The 13,896-nt window shown below is 51.6% G+C and overlaps 5 protein-coding genes; 4 read left to right on the forward strand and 1 right to left on the reverse strand.

Annotated features, from left to right (window-relative positions):
• Nucleotides 1–273: 273 nt before the first annotated feature.
• RCC_08828 (uncharacterized protein) lies at nucleotides 274–2,579 on the forward strand (the record flags this gene model as incomplete). XM_023774074.1 has 2 exons in its annotated part: nucleotides 274–1,149; nucleotides 1,197–2,579. 2 exons carry the CDS (start codon nucleotides 274–276, stop codon nucleotides 2,577–2,579), a joined length of 2,259 nt encoding a protein of 752 aa, XP_023629842.1.
• Nucleotides 2,580–3,504: 925 nt separating this feature from the next.
• Nucleotides 3,505–5,547, forward strand: RCC_08829 (uncharacterized protein; the record flags this gene model as incomplete). Its single annotated transcript, XM_023774075.1, has 1 exon — nucleotides 3,505–5,547. The coding sequence occupies one exon, from the start codon at nucleotides 3,505–3,507 to the stop codon at nucleotides 5,545–5,547; it is 2,043 nt and encodes a 680-aa protein (XP_023629843.1).
• A 691-nt stretch (nucleotides 5,548–6,238) lies between these two features.
• Nucleotides 6,239–7,246, forward strand: RCC_08830 (uncharacterized protein; the record flags this gene model as incomplete). Its single annotated transcript, XM_023774076.1, has 1 exon — nucleotides 6,239–7,246. One exon carries the CDS (start codon nucleotides 6,239–6,241, stop codon nucleotides 7,244–7,246), a length of 1,008 nt encoding a protein of 335 aa, XP_023629844.1.
• A 2,371-nt stretch (nucleotides 7,247–9,617) lies between these two features.
• Nucleotides 9,618–10,886, forward strand: RCC_08831 (uncharacterized protein; the record flags this gene model as incomplete). Its single annotated transcript, XM_023774077.1, has 1 exon — nucleotides 9,618–10,886. The coding sequence occupies one exon, from the start codon at nucleotides 9,618–9,620 to the stop codon at nucleotides 10,884–10,886; it is 1,269 nt and encodes a 422-aa protein (XP_023629845.1).
• A 1,153-nt stretch (nucleotides 10,887–12,039) lies between these two features.
• Nucleotides 12,040–12,606, reverse strand: RCC_08832 (uncharacterized protein; the record flags this gene model as incomplete). Its single annotated transcript, XM_023774078.1, has 1 exon — nucleotides 12,040–12,606. The coding sequence occupies one exon, from the start codon at nucleotides 12,604–12,606 to the stop codon at nucleotides 12,040–12,042; it is 567 nt and encodes a 188-aa protein (XP_023629846.1).
• Between the last annotated feature and the right edge of the window lie 1,290 nt (nucleotides 12,607–13,896).

Here is a 13,896-nt window from a genome sequence, read left to right on the forward strand (position 1 = left end):
ACTATGATGCCAACACCACCCTTAGACGCTGCTCTGTCTTTAGATGAGTAAGGGACATAGGGGTGTTCCACGGTATCTCCAAGTTGCAAGGCTGAGCTTTCTTTTAGCATGTACACAGCCACATACCACGCGCTAACATCGCCTACTAGCCGATCGTGCTGACGCCCGTCCCTCCAATGAAACGCCCATACCAAGGACAGGCTGCGAGACTACTTATAGACTCCAGGCTCTCAGCCGCTTGACAATCCTTCATACTCATCTCAATCATCTGGTATGGCCGAAGTACTAGCTGTGGTCTCCGGTGGTGCAGGCCTCTTGTCCTTGACTATTCAGCTAGCGGACAGTGCGATGAAATTAAGGGCTCTCTACACTTCCTACAACGCTGCTCCCGAGCTACTGGAAAGAACTGTCCTAGAAATCGACACACTTGGCCTCCTCATTGCACAAATCGAACGGGATCGTTACTCCAACAGCAAGTCCTGTGATACATCAATACTCTCACGATGTATCGAGCTATGTCGGCAGGGGGTTGGTCGGATCGGATCGTTGACCAAGAAATTGGAGGGCACCATGAGAGAATTCAGAATGCTTGGCCAACTTCGAACGGCGTTCAAAGAGAAGGATGTACTGAATCTTTGCCATGAGCTGGACAGAGCAAAAAACACACTTGCACTGGCATACAGCATATACATTGAATCTAAACGGGAGCAGGATACACGCCAGATCCTGGATCTCTTCGCACAGAACAACACCCTGAACAGCCACCTTGACATGACGATGAGCTCCCATAACCGCCTTCTAGCAAAGCTCACTGGTATACCCAGTGCCGCCCTGGACTCATTCGACTCCAATAGCGTCAAGACTGTGTCAGTAAAACAACAGGATGCTGGTGCGAACTCGAATGCTGGAAGATTTACACTTCATCTTCGTCCCTGGCTGCTGAAATGGGCGTGGGCGATATCGATACGGCAAACAAAAATCGGCTGGGACATCTCACTCCGCAGCTACAACATGGTACCTTACAACGCACGAATCATGCAATTGTGCAGAATCGGCGACTTGCATGGGGTTCAGCAGCTGATACGGGAAGGAAAAGCGTCACCTTACGACTACATACCATTTAGCATTGCAGATCAGTCGCCTTTCACAGTTCGTCAATCGAAGTTGACGTTAGCGCGGTTCTAATTTTGTTCTAGGTTGCATCCRTGTACAATCATCGAGACATAGCAAGATATCTGCACGGACTCGGAAGTCCAGTGTCATTGAGTGGTCCAAGGCTTTGGTACCTTGACGGAGTCAACCACTTCAAACAGACTCTGCGGATGATCCTTTTAGAATTGGAGGTCCACTCGGAAGAGCTATTACTGCCACCAGGGGCTGGAGATACGTGCTGGGTACATGTCCGCGACACGGAACTTGCCCAACTCCTCCAAGATGGGTACTGTGTCCCGTATGGCACCCTGCCAGTCTCAGAGCGATTCTGTAATGCCATGGAACTGGATCAAGGCGTGGATCTGTCCCTTTTTTATAAGGTTCTGGGTGATTTCGTACCTGTATCCACATTGATTGGATTGAAGGCTCAACGTGGGAGAACACTCATACACCTCATTGCATCTCAAATGGCTCTGGAGTGCGATGAAAGCGGCCAGTGGACGGATTTCTTCCGACTCGCATTACAAACTGGCGCGGACGTCTCTCTGCTCGATGACGACGGGATTTCACCCCTGCGGGTGCTTTCATACGGCCCGGAAGGAGGTTTTATATACGAAGAAGGCATCGATCGTGAACTTCATGCTTTACAGATCTGGACGATTTGCGTATTTGAGGCTGGACTGGATCTGCTCGTATACGGCAAAACAGAGTATGAGAACTGGCCACAAAGTGCGTGGCGACGATTGGAGTTCGGTCCGACACCTCTCGACTGGTACTACTCAACTGCTTATCCCTTACACACATGTGTAGAGCTCGATCTGCCAGGTCGGTGGCCAGGTGATATCTCTAACGCACCAGTCACCATCCCTTGGAAGCCCTCTGATCAGGATTTCGCATGGCTACCTACGTGGACACATGATATCCATCTGTGGCAGGAGAAACCATTAAAGTTGCAAAGATGTAGAGACAAATCAATGGCCAGCGAGTTACTCGATGACCGACAACGAATAGGGCTGCTCGATGCTAGTCAAGATGACATCGGGTTGGTGGCCCGGCTCGTCGCTCTATCTCCAATACATGAGCAGCGAAAAAAACAGAGACGCCGCAGTTCAAGCCAACCTCCTGCTTCTCAAAAGCATTCGGGAAGGGACTTTCATTACACGAAGCGTGTGTGGCTAACAGTCCATCTTTGTCGGATTGACCTACGATGGCGGTCTCCCGGTGCAGTGTATGAGACTTGCAGGGAATGCTGCACGGCACAATGGACCACCGAAGGCCCTTGGAAAAGCATCAAAGATCAGATGCTGTACTTTCAACTGCAGTACGCGACGCTTGATCAGTTACGCGAGCTTCCATTCGCGGCTTACCGGTGGCAGAATGGATTGGACTGGGACGAAGTCGGAGCCTACGCCTTTACTGGATGGTGAACCATGCCATTACGTTGTCGGATTCTTGGGCTCATACTTAGCGAGAAGAAATTGGGTGTTCACTGAGCGGTTGGGGTGTTTTGGTGACGCTTTATGAGCAGACGACCGCACCACACTGTAACTGGGTGCATTTACGTCGAGCCAGAAACACAGATTGAGCTATTCCGCCAAGAAAACTTGATTTTGCGGCTGTTGATGGTATCGAGGCGGTGGCATGATCATGCAGACATGCCAGCTCTGGGAACATTCTCCTAGCTTCCGTGAACAGCGAGCGTCTCATGTTTGGTTTGCTTCCATTAGCACTTTCTTGCTTGTCTCAGCTCCTTGTTGATGATTCTTGAGCAAAGACGCCGCAAAGCAGTCTCATCCCTTCTTCACAGTGCTCCAGTAGACAGCCAACGGAGCAATCGGGCCCAAAGTCGCACTGCCAATGTCGCAGCTGTAATTGCTTCAGCTCCCCGGTTGCTTGCGACTCTCCAACTGGACATAAGACGAGTCACGAACGGTGAGTTTAGACATTTCATGCACACATTACAATCAATATAGAGCACACACTTTCGCGTTCATTGATCCGTATACCCTCTCACCGGAACCACGTAGGGTGGAGAGAAGAATGTTTGCTGGATGACCGCATTTGGCAGACATTCACTCCTTAGCGGCTTCTTAGCGCGGGGAAGTTCACGTGGTGCAGATCTTCGCGCGTCTCCACTTCTTGGAGACTACTTGAGTACCATCATCTCAATCTTCTTCGAAACACCCACACTTCCGAATCCTCTTCCACCCACACGATTACTTCTGCATCTTGCCTTCCAGCGACTCCCAACTGCTGCCTCTCCATCACCCGTCATTCACTTTGCAGCGATACCCCTCCGTTCTGTCAACAGACCAAATTGGAGGAATGATTTGAAAAATCAACATCATCAAGATGGGTCGCATCGCAACCTCGTCGAGCAAGAGGGGCGCGGCTCCAAAGCCGAAGTCGTCTCGCAAAGATACACACATCAACACCGTGGCTTCCCGCCGCCCCACCATCAAGGCCCGCCGTGGCATCCACCAGTGGAACCTGGAGAAGCGCTGCTTTCTCCATCTGCTATTCACCGAGTTTGAGCGCGATCCGGTGGCGTTCGCCGAGTTGACCCAAGCATGCTTCGAAGACATGAGGCAGATGGAGTACAACTGCACCTACAAAGACTTGCGCGATCTTTGGAACGCGCGCTACCTCTCCTCGCATTCCAAACAATGGTGGAGCATCGCGCGTCCCTATAATGGCATTCTCGGCGTTAGACCTCGAAATGATGTGCCTTACAACATGGCCGAGCTTGCTGAGTGGGCTCGACTTCGCGCCATGATCAACCGCGTCGCCGCTGGCAACGGAATCAACCTTCGGCTGAAAACACCACTCAACAAAGAGCTTCACGATCCGAATGGCGCTTTCATTGCTCCCGCTACCTCTTCCCTGGCAATCTCGCCAACCTTCTTCGCGCCTCTCGCGCGTGCAGCCACCGGCATTGGACCGCCGCGCAGCAAGACTGGTGCCTCCTCGGTACCGAAGAAACGCTCCCAGAGGGCACCGCGGAAGGCCTCTACTATTTCCTCATCAAGCGCAAAGCAGCTCAAACACCAGAACGCGACTCCAGCGAACAGTCCGCGCGAGAGAAGACGGGCATCGATACCTGTGTATCGTGAGGACAGTGATGATGAGGACGAAGAAGGCGGAGATGCTGACAGCACTAAGAGTGACGGCGAATACGCGCAGGATGCCGGCGAGAATGAGGGCGAACAGGATGGTGAAGAAGATGATGCCTTTTATCAAGACGAGGGCCTCTACCTCTCTGGACATGATGACGACGAGCAGTGGGAAGAAGTTGTTCGCTTCGAGGATGCTCAGGATTTTGAAGAGGCTGAAGATGACGAAGTCTTCTACGCAGCACCAATCTCTGAGCCCGGCTTTGATCTGCGTCTGGTCAAGGAACCACGCACTCGCAACACAAAACAAGCGCCGGTCCATCAACGCAAGCCAAACTTCACTCCCAGCAGCCTACCCATGGTCCATCACGGCGCTCTCACAACCGTTGAGCTCGACGATGGCTTTACCATTCTCTCTGCAGCAACCTCGTCTCGCTTCGGCGTCGGCGTGCCCTTACGTGAAGATGACCTTGAGGATGCTGATACCGCAGCGTACAACGACGGCGGCGCTGCGCTACGCCTCTACTATCCTGGAACCGATCTTTGCCCAGGACACTTTGCGGACACTATGATCTGCAACCCTGAGCGTTGCCAGAGCGCAGGCTGCGATGCCATCGAAAAGGCATACACCTTCACGGCGATGGACTGGGCTAGCAAGCCATTCGTGCACTTGGACGATACTGTCAGTACCAGCGATGGTGGTCCAGAGTTCTTTCCTGACAGCACCCTCGGTCCTACGTTCGCTGACGTTAATCCCGACTATCTGTTGGAAATCGATGTTATATTTCACAATGGCTTTGAGCAATTCACTGTTCCAGCTCTGGTGTGTTCTGAGGGCGACTGTCGGCGGTGCGAGCTGAGGAGTCGTCAGGAGCCGGCTGACACTACTGATGGTATGTCGGAGGACCCGACTCATGAGGCTGATGAGGATGATGAGGGAGATGAGGGAGATGATGAGCAGGAGGACCAAGACGATAGAAGAAACAACCGGGAACCAGAATACTTCTTCGATGAGCAGGATGATGGACAACCTGGTGAGGTCATCGACTGGGACGATGACATGGAGTTTGTTGGCGATTACGAGGCGGTGCTTCAGAGTATCGAGACGGCCGATGCTGGCGACGAGGAGGAACGCCACGACAAGCGTCCTCTCCAATCTCTTCCTACTTCTTTTGGCATGCCCGTCCTCGGAGATATGGCGTTCGCTGGTTTTGGCGAGTGGCTTTTCACGAACCATGCGAGTAACAGCGACCGGCCACGCGCATTCCAGGACGATGAATAGGGAAAGGAGGGAAAATGTTTCGTTTGGCGAGGGAGCTGGCGGCTGCCGCTGTCGTGAAGCGATGACCTCCATCGATACAGCAGGCTTTAGCTTTGCATGAAATGAGTGATCGAGGTTAAAAACGGTGAATATGCTCTGAATGCTATGCTCCAAATTTTCCATACTGGCGTAGACGGCACCATTTCATGACAAGGGTGCTCGATGTTTCGCCTGCAATCCATGCTTCGTGTCTTCTCCTATACCTCCCCGCTAGTATTTTCTCGCATCTCTCACCAGGAAACGAACACGGTAGAACAATTTGTCTTTCTAGGTGCAATCAACCCAAAGTGTATGCTAATTGTGCCTCGTACGTTTTGATTGTGTATGTTGCCAACAACCCGTTGCCACTTCGATTGTCAGGATCTAAGCAATCTTATAGCCATGCAATATTAATTCCAGGCTCGGCTTCCTACATTGCAGCCATCCATCGGTCTTTCCCTCTAAGTTCCAGAGCAATACTATTCTCGTCATGGTAGACCCTTCTCCAACACCTGGGGAGAAAACACAGACTCCCGCTTCTCCTTCCACGAAACGGCGATCATTACGGCTTTCAACCTCGTCACCCTCTCAATCTCCAGGCCTCATTTTTCGAGACACCGCCGCTGCCGCAAGAAGGTTGTCGGAATTACCAAGCATATCGGACCCAGCAACCATGTCGATGCCTCCTCCGCCTGTGCCTGGCTCTTCGAAGCAAACCTCCCGATCGGGAAGCATGTCCATGCCTCCTCCACCCGTCCCTGACGCCTCGAAGTCGAGCAAGAACGAGATATCCGAAGGAACAAGCTCGTCAATGTCTACTCCAGCAGTTCCCGGCTCGTCCAAGACCAAGAAGAAGAAGAACAAGAGCAAGAAAAAGGCTCCCAATCCCCAGCCAGCAGCAGAAGACACTGTCGAGCACGAGTTCTACGCTTCTCCAATTCAAGAACTCGGCTTCGACACCACCCAAATGAGCTCGACACAATTCCGCAACACCGCGCGCCAAACTAAACCGGCTTCCCCTCCCACCTCCCTCCCCATGGTCCACTATGCGACTCTCTTCGACTCGAAACGCCTCGATGGCCATACAGTCCGCTCCGCGCACTCCTCCGAGCGCTTCATCGGTGGAAGCCCAACCAATGCCGCAGCTTACGAGGCAGGCGGCTATACTCTTCGCCTCTACTTCCCCGCCACGGAAACTTCCCCCGCGCATTTTGCGGATTGCATGGTTTGCGACCCGGACTTTTGTCGGGATGAGAGGTGTCGAGCGGGTATGCCTGCTCGGGTGAGACCTTCTATCGGAGTTGTACAAAAGACACCTAGCGTGTTGCCTTTTGTACATTGGGGCGATTGTAGCGAGAATGAGAAAGGGGAGATTGGGTTCTACCCGGGAGTTGTCAGTGACTATTCGAAGGGATTGATTGTACCCGGCGAGACGCGGGAGATGGAGATGGAGTTCCACAATGGGTTTGAGAAGATGATGTTGATGACTAGGGTTTGCATGGAGGATTGTTTCATCTGCGAGTTCTGGGGGGAAAAGGCGAAGAAGGCGGTGGCTATGTTGGACGCGAAGGACAAGAAGAAGGCGGAGAAAGCGCAGAGGAAGACGAGCGTGGAGAAGGCAATGGGCGAGATGAGTATGGCGGGCAGCGGCGGAAAGGTTGCGGACAAGGGACAGGGTTGATTTGTTGGGGTATGAGACCATTGGTGGTGTGTTCATTGTAGCATAAGGACCCTCACGGAGGGTGGATGCCACACTTCAACGGCTGATGTGATTTTAGACGACGGAGGTGAGATGAATTGCAATGATTTTCAACGCTTGGATGCGCATAGACGCTCTCTCAGTACCGGAGGGACGGTTRCAATCTCATCTGAACTTTTCCTTGTTGACAGACAGTGTATCCATTGCCTGCTCTCGTGGAACACAGTACTTCGATGCAAGCTTAGCTACTGGACGTGCTGTGTACTTTAGTGCAACTAGAGCACTACACACGACACTCGTGGCGGCATGGTCTGAACCTCTCATCATCATGGCACAGTTCGAAGCTAATACCGCACAGCATACGCGACAACATTGCGAATCCCGCAGAGGATGTTGCTGCTTCTACTCTCTGATAGCAGTTGAAAGACGACTGTGAACTTCCTCGTCTGGACTCTTAAAGATGACTGTAAACTTCCTTGTCTGAACTAATTACAGTAGATGACGGAGCCATTTCCAACTTGAAATCAAGCAGGGAGCAGGCCTGTTCAGTACATATATCGCTTCTTCTCTGGATGATCGATTGAAATACTATGCCTTGCCGCATCCACAAAGTGAGTCGGCAGACGCTGCGAGTGTCTGGACTAACATTGAGATGTCTCCTGCTAGTCTTAGATGCACGGTCTACCATCGAGAAAGGATCAGACAAGGAAAGCATCATTTCGATCCGGTGTAGCCCAATCATCCTGCCGTTCCTCAACTTGGTCTGTCGACGACCGCTCCTGATCTCGCTTCGAACATGCGGAATGAGGTTCCACCTGTCCTCTCCTCTTCCTACTGCATCGTYATTTCAATCTCGATGCCGTCTTGCTCCCGAGACCCTACGCGAGACGGCAGACTGCGGCAGATATGGACAAATACTGCGTTTGGGCAATTCCGCATCTCCTTGTGGCATTTTTGACGAAAGTGAAGTGCACATGCGAAATAGGTAAGCCAAGCGCATGTCCTTCCATGCACATGGAGACGCCCAAGCTCATTTCCTAGCTATCACAATCTACATGGCAGTGTCATACACGATCTCAGACCGCTTCTCGCTCTCCAGTTGAGGGCTTTGGCTCCGTCCAGCCGGGCAAAATACCAACAGTTTCTGGAGCGAGCTTCGTGAAGCTGAATTGGAAATCAATGTAAACTCTACTAATGGCTACAGGTGATTCAAGGCCGATAGTCTTCTGTGCAGTTGGGATGAATGCAAGATCTGCAGGCAACACTTCATGGTCGGAGATACTCTCTTCTGCAAGCAACTTGATCCAAAAGCTGAGGCTCCGTCGGTCAGCCAAACCCCTACGAACACGGAAATATCCAAGGATGGCCGGGGTGTAGTCCAATCACGAAAGCATTTCCTACGACCAGATGAAGTTATCCAGGTCTCGAGCTCCGTGAACGTGTTAGTTCGCTATCCGATCACGTTACTTTATTTCATCGACATTCGAGCAATGCGGAAGAATGCCTGTACGGTCCCAGCCACTAGCGGGGACGATAGTCCTACTATCACCATTTCACGACAGTACAGGGGACGATATGCTCATTGCCTGCTTTGTCCCCTTGAAAAAGCAAACAGCTTCGTATGGGCATCTGAATGCTATGACAAAAGCACAAAATGCAGCACGCTTTCTTCATCTGCCGGTTTGGTAACAAACCAAAAGGAGACGCCGAAGCATGAGAAACAGTCATTACCTGCGTCGCTTGCATACAGCAAACCAGCAAACCACTCGCCGTCGTACACCAACAGTGACGTCTAGGACTCATGGCCTTGATTTAAACATTGAAGGTGTCTGACACTTTGCGGCTTCATTTGCACCGCAAACTGACTCCTCTTTTGATCAATATCCTGGTCTTGCAGAAGTCTCTTCTCACCGGCAATACTTTTCAGTTGAGTATAATCTGCATTGAGCATCAACTCTCGACTGACGCTAGGTGACAGCTCGTTTGTGTCAACATGACAATACCTCCACCACCATTTCCAGCAGTTGGAGAGAAAAGTGACAAGGGCGGCCTGATCTACCTCGCCAAGGTCGATGGAGTCTGGTAGRAGACTTCTAGCTTGCATGACAGCCATCCAGAATCAGAGCATAGGGACACTAGCAGCGGTTGGACGTTGACGAACGAAGAGTGCCTGACATTGCACGTGCTGCTGAATGAGTACGAGTTCTCAGACGAAGAAACAGTGAGCATTTTCCATGACCGCACAGGTCTGACCCAGTATTGCTGCGCGCATATTGCACAAGACTACTATCAACACGAAGCAAAGTGGGATTCGCACTGGCGTGAAATCGACAGACCAAATCCTTACAACACCATGTACTACACCAACGAGGAACTAGATGGTTTTGACAATAAGCGGACCGAGATTGAGAAGTGTGCGGCCAGACTCAGACTCGCTGCCGGTGGTGTCGGATACAATATCATCCATCAAACTGGAATCAGCATCTTCGGAGTACAAGTCAACCTGATGCACCGTCAAGGCACACCTTCTGGTCCACCTCTGGTCACAACACCCGCAATCGCGAGCTCAGCGATTCCTGCCTCTCAGGCGGTACAGTCTGACTCCACAAGTCCGCCTGAACCATCGTATCCTACACTCCGCATGCTCCATCGTTGCGTACTGGAAAAGGCCAGAACTGAGCGAATTGACGGCTTCATGGCCCGCTCTGTCGCTTTCTCCAAGTCCTTCAAAGACGATGCGGATAATGCGTTTGATCGAGAGACCTACAAGCGCGGCGGTCAGGCAATGCGGGTTCATTTCGAAGAGTGCGGCGCACAAGCCTCGTATAGCGCCGACGTGATGGTTTGTGATGCAAGCACCTGCTATTCCGACTGTGCTATATTACCTGGTGTGCAGCTATTGCCTCCTTTGGCAACTGGTGGCCAGCCATTCGTTCACTCCATTCGCGACTGCTTCAAGCCTAGTAACGGAGAGCTGGAGTTCCAACCGCTGGAGACTGACAACTACGCTTTCTTCGACAAAGTGCCAGAGCTGGAACATGGAGTGCCCGTGTGTTTCGATATCGACGCTTCTGGGAGCAAAGTCCAAGTCCTTACAACAGTTTGCAGATGGGATAAATGCGAGACATGCAAGCTATTCCTGTGCGATGATGACATTGCGAGATTGGAGGAGAACAAGGAGAATGATGGTATCACGGAGGAGAAGGGGAATGCCCTTGCTCGACCTCGTTCGAAGAGAGAAGACCAAGAATACCAACACGATATCGATCAAGGCGAGACTTGGGGGTATGCGAATGAAACTGGATGGGATAATGGATCTGGATGGAATAATGGATCTGGATGGGCTGATGGATCTGCATGGGGTAATAGATCTGCATGGGATTATGGTTCTGTCATTGAACCACCATTTGATTATACCGCTCTTGTAAAGCGCTTTGCAAGGAGCACGAGCACAGACGGCTTGGAAGGGCTGATTGAGCATGTTTCTTCGATGGACCCAGATCTTGCCGAAGCAACACTTAGGAGTTTGAACATGCAGCCGTCAGAGGAGGATGACCGACTGGAAGATGGGGGATTGGAAGATTGCTTGAGCTGCGATGTCAAGAAAGGGAAGGAAAAGTAGATGCTCTGTATGATTGTGGATGTACTCTTGCATTTCCTTTCACATGATTCTCGTACGCGCGCAACTTATCACGTCTTACTTTCGCATTTCCTCCAGAACCCCAACAGATACTGACGACCAGCGCTATGCTAGATCATCCAGGGGCTTATAGTTGGTCGAAAAAGAGAACAGTCCTTCCAGTGACCATCGCTCGCTGTCGTGGTTTCGAAGCTGCAAGCAATCCACGACATCTGCCTTGCTCTGGGCTATTTCTATCTACCTTCCTGCTGTGAGAATAACGATGACATGAATCATACTGTGATGTACAAGTTCTCTTTGGTTTTCCTTTATTCCGACATCCTTGCCGATGAGAGAGACCTCAAGTAGCTGAGAGCCTCACGCTAATCCATCCGAGATGATACACATACTTCTCCCCTTTAGCACTGCGATATTGTTGTACAGTAACTGTTACAAGCAATCATCCCTCCTACTTGCAGCTCTCCGATTTGTCAGGGCCGCAGGCTTTTAGACAGCAATATAACACCGGGACGTATGCAAACAGCCCGTGGCCTTGCAGACATTTCTCCGCTAACAACGAACTGCAGCTGAGCGCCGCTTCAATAGACGCAGAAGGAAATAAAGGGCGGCAATGAGACCATGGACTAGGAGGAGAAGAGGCAGGCTCAGGGCAAGCGACCTGGGGTACTTCTACATTGGAATCAGCGGTTGAGGACATGAACAGGCTTTTTGGAAAATAACTGGATGATCTTGAGACAATTTTGATTCCTGAACGACTTCATCATATCCAACAGCCTATCTTCCTCCAAATCACTCTCGTTGACCAAGAGATGCACTATCGGCATGCTGTGTCAGTATCTTGCATTGCTGTTATGCATCCTTCGCGCCAGCTGCTTCCAAAACCCCACCCCACAACCATCAACAGGCGACATTTGTCCATCTTCATGATCACATCCTCCGGCACGCCGTCGCGTACGATCGTCGCATCCAGCATCATGGTTCTCGAAGCCTTCTCAGAACCATGGATCGAATCTGGCAGCTTGGCAATGAGAAACTTCGTTGCGGTCAACAGAAGTTGATGCTGACGATGGCGGGAATCGCTACCAGGAAGATCGTCGAAGGAAACCGGGTCAATGAACTCTGGCACCAAAGAAGATCACTTCTTTCCAAGGTGTTCCTTTCCCTTGTCCTCAATCTTCCTCCCCTGCCGCTCCTTCGCCCGATTCGCCAATCCCATCAACAAGTTCCTATTTGGCCGCGGAGCCGGTGGACCTTGCGGCGGCGTCCAAGTCGGTAGCGCGAGAGTCGTACCCGGAGGTCGAAGGAGTCCAGCACGCGCAGGTGGGAGAATGGCGCTCGCCGGTGCAGCATTCGAAGGCTCCGTCACCACGATCTCTGGCATGGTGAAGGAACGCCGATGTCCTGCTGTCGGAGCTCTGCCACCTCGAGTCGCTGTTCTTGACTCGTTGCCTTGGGGTTCTCTTGGTCCCCATTCACCTGCCTCTAGGGATGGTGAGGGTGCGGTGGTGGTGCGGCGGTGGATGACGCGCGGAACTTGCGAGGGGGGCACAACACCGAGACCGGCGAAAAAGGTGGGTTGCGCGGACGATGTGCCGCGCGCGGAGGTGGAGGCGGGGTTTGCATGCCTCTTGCCTTGTGCTGTGCCGTTGTCGCCGTTGTTGGCGTCCATTCCCAACATCTTCTTGTCTTGTGAGTTCGACATGTTGTTGGGAAGGGTTGAGTATCTGTCGCATTTGTCAGTAATCGATCGAGGAAGTATTCAGGGGTTGCGTACGTTGTCGACGGGGTCGAGAGTATCAAAGAAGGAGTTGTTGTTCGAGGAATGAGCTGTTGAGCTTGTTGAAGATTAAAAATCAGCGAAAGCGGTGCGAATGTTTTGATTGTTAATTTCTTCAATCGCGCAAGATGTTTCGGCGCGTGCTGGCTTGGCTGTGTCAGCGCGGATGTGACGCGGGAGCTGCCAGATTACTCAGATGTCTTCAGAATGAGAGGATGACGTACTGTCTAATTTTACAAGACACTCAAAGTATCTGTGAATGCGCTCATTGATGGACGTCGGGTATATGTGGAAGGTAAAAGAGCGTATAGAGGGCAAGAAAGTCATATACAGCGCAGGAAGAAGAGCCTCAAGAATGATTCCAACTCTGGTGGATGAAAGATGGAAAGTCGCTTGACAGCAACTCCCAGTCATAGGAACCAGCCGATATATACTCCAAGATGACCTGTTTGCTGCCTCTTTGCTGCGCATCTCCCGAGTGTTTGCATAGCCTCCAGGAAACAATCCAGTTCTGGACCATCTTTTACGCTTTGTCCCTAAACATGCTGGCCGATACGGCATCAAACAGACTTCGATGAGCGATGATTGACCTTCTGGAACCATCGAGGTGTATGGTGCATTTCAAGACACATGAGCTCAGCTTACAAAGGAGTCGCAGATACACCTGGTCCGCGCGCTCAACGAGAATGAAGGAATATCTCAGGCAGCCCAGGGAAGGAGATCTTTGCCGTAAGCAGGAAGATAGCTACAGATCATTCTACCACATCTTGCCATGCAGGATGGAGCCACCGCTTCTCCTCGTACCAGCGCCATTGTCGTGTCTTTGCCGCAAATCATGGTCTCGTACGCGTAGCCTACAAAGAGATCATCAGGATCTAATCATTGCTGCATCATCTCGACAGCCTGGTCATGCTCAACTCACAGACACGGTCTCAGCACGAGAACCACCAATCGCAAGAGATGTATAGGCTGTACATTGGATCCATTGACCATGCATATACAATTTCCCTGCGAGACATGGAACTCGTACCTTCGCCTTTCCGGCCCCCTTTCTGAGTCCTGACCGAAGCCAAACTTCGAAAGTAAGAGCGTGAACGTTTGTACATCTCGTCGCTCACGCAGACGTCGCGACCAGGCTATCGTTGTCCATGCGAAGATGACCAAGGACCAGTGGGGAGGGAGGCACACTTCCAAGGTGACCGGTGCGGAGGAACA

The sequence above is a fragment of the Ramularia collo-cygni genome (genome assembly GCF_900074925.1).
Source record: "Ramularia collo-cygni strain URUG2 genome assembly, contig: RCC_scaffold15, whole genome shotgun sequence".
Classification (NCBI taxonomy): domain Eukaryota; kingdom Fungi; phylum Ascomycota; class Dothideomycetes; order Mycosphaerellales; family Mycosphaerellaceae; genus Ramularia; species Ramularia collo-cygni.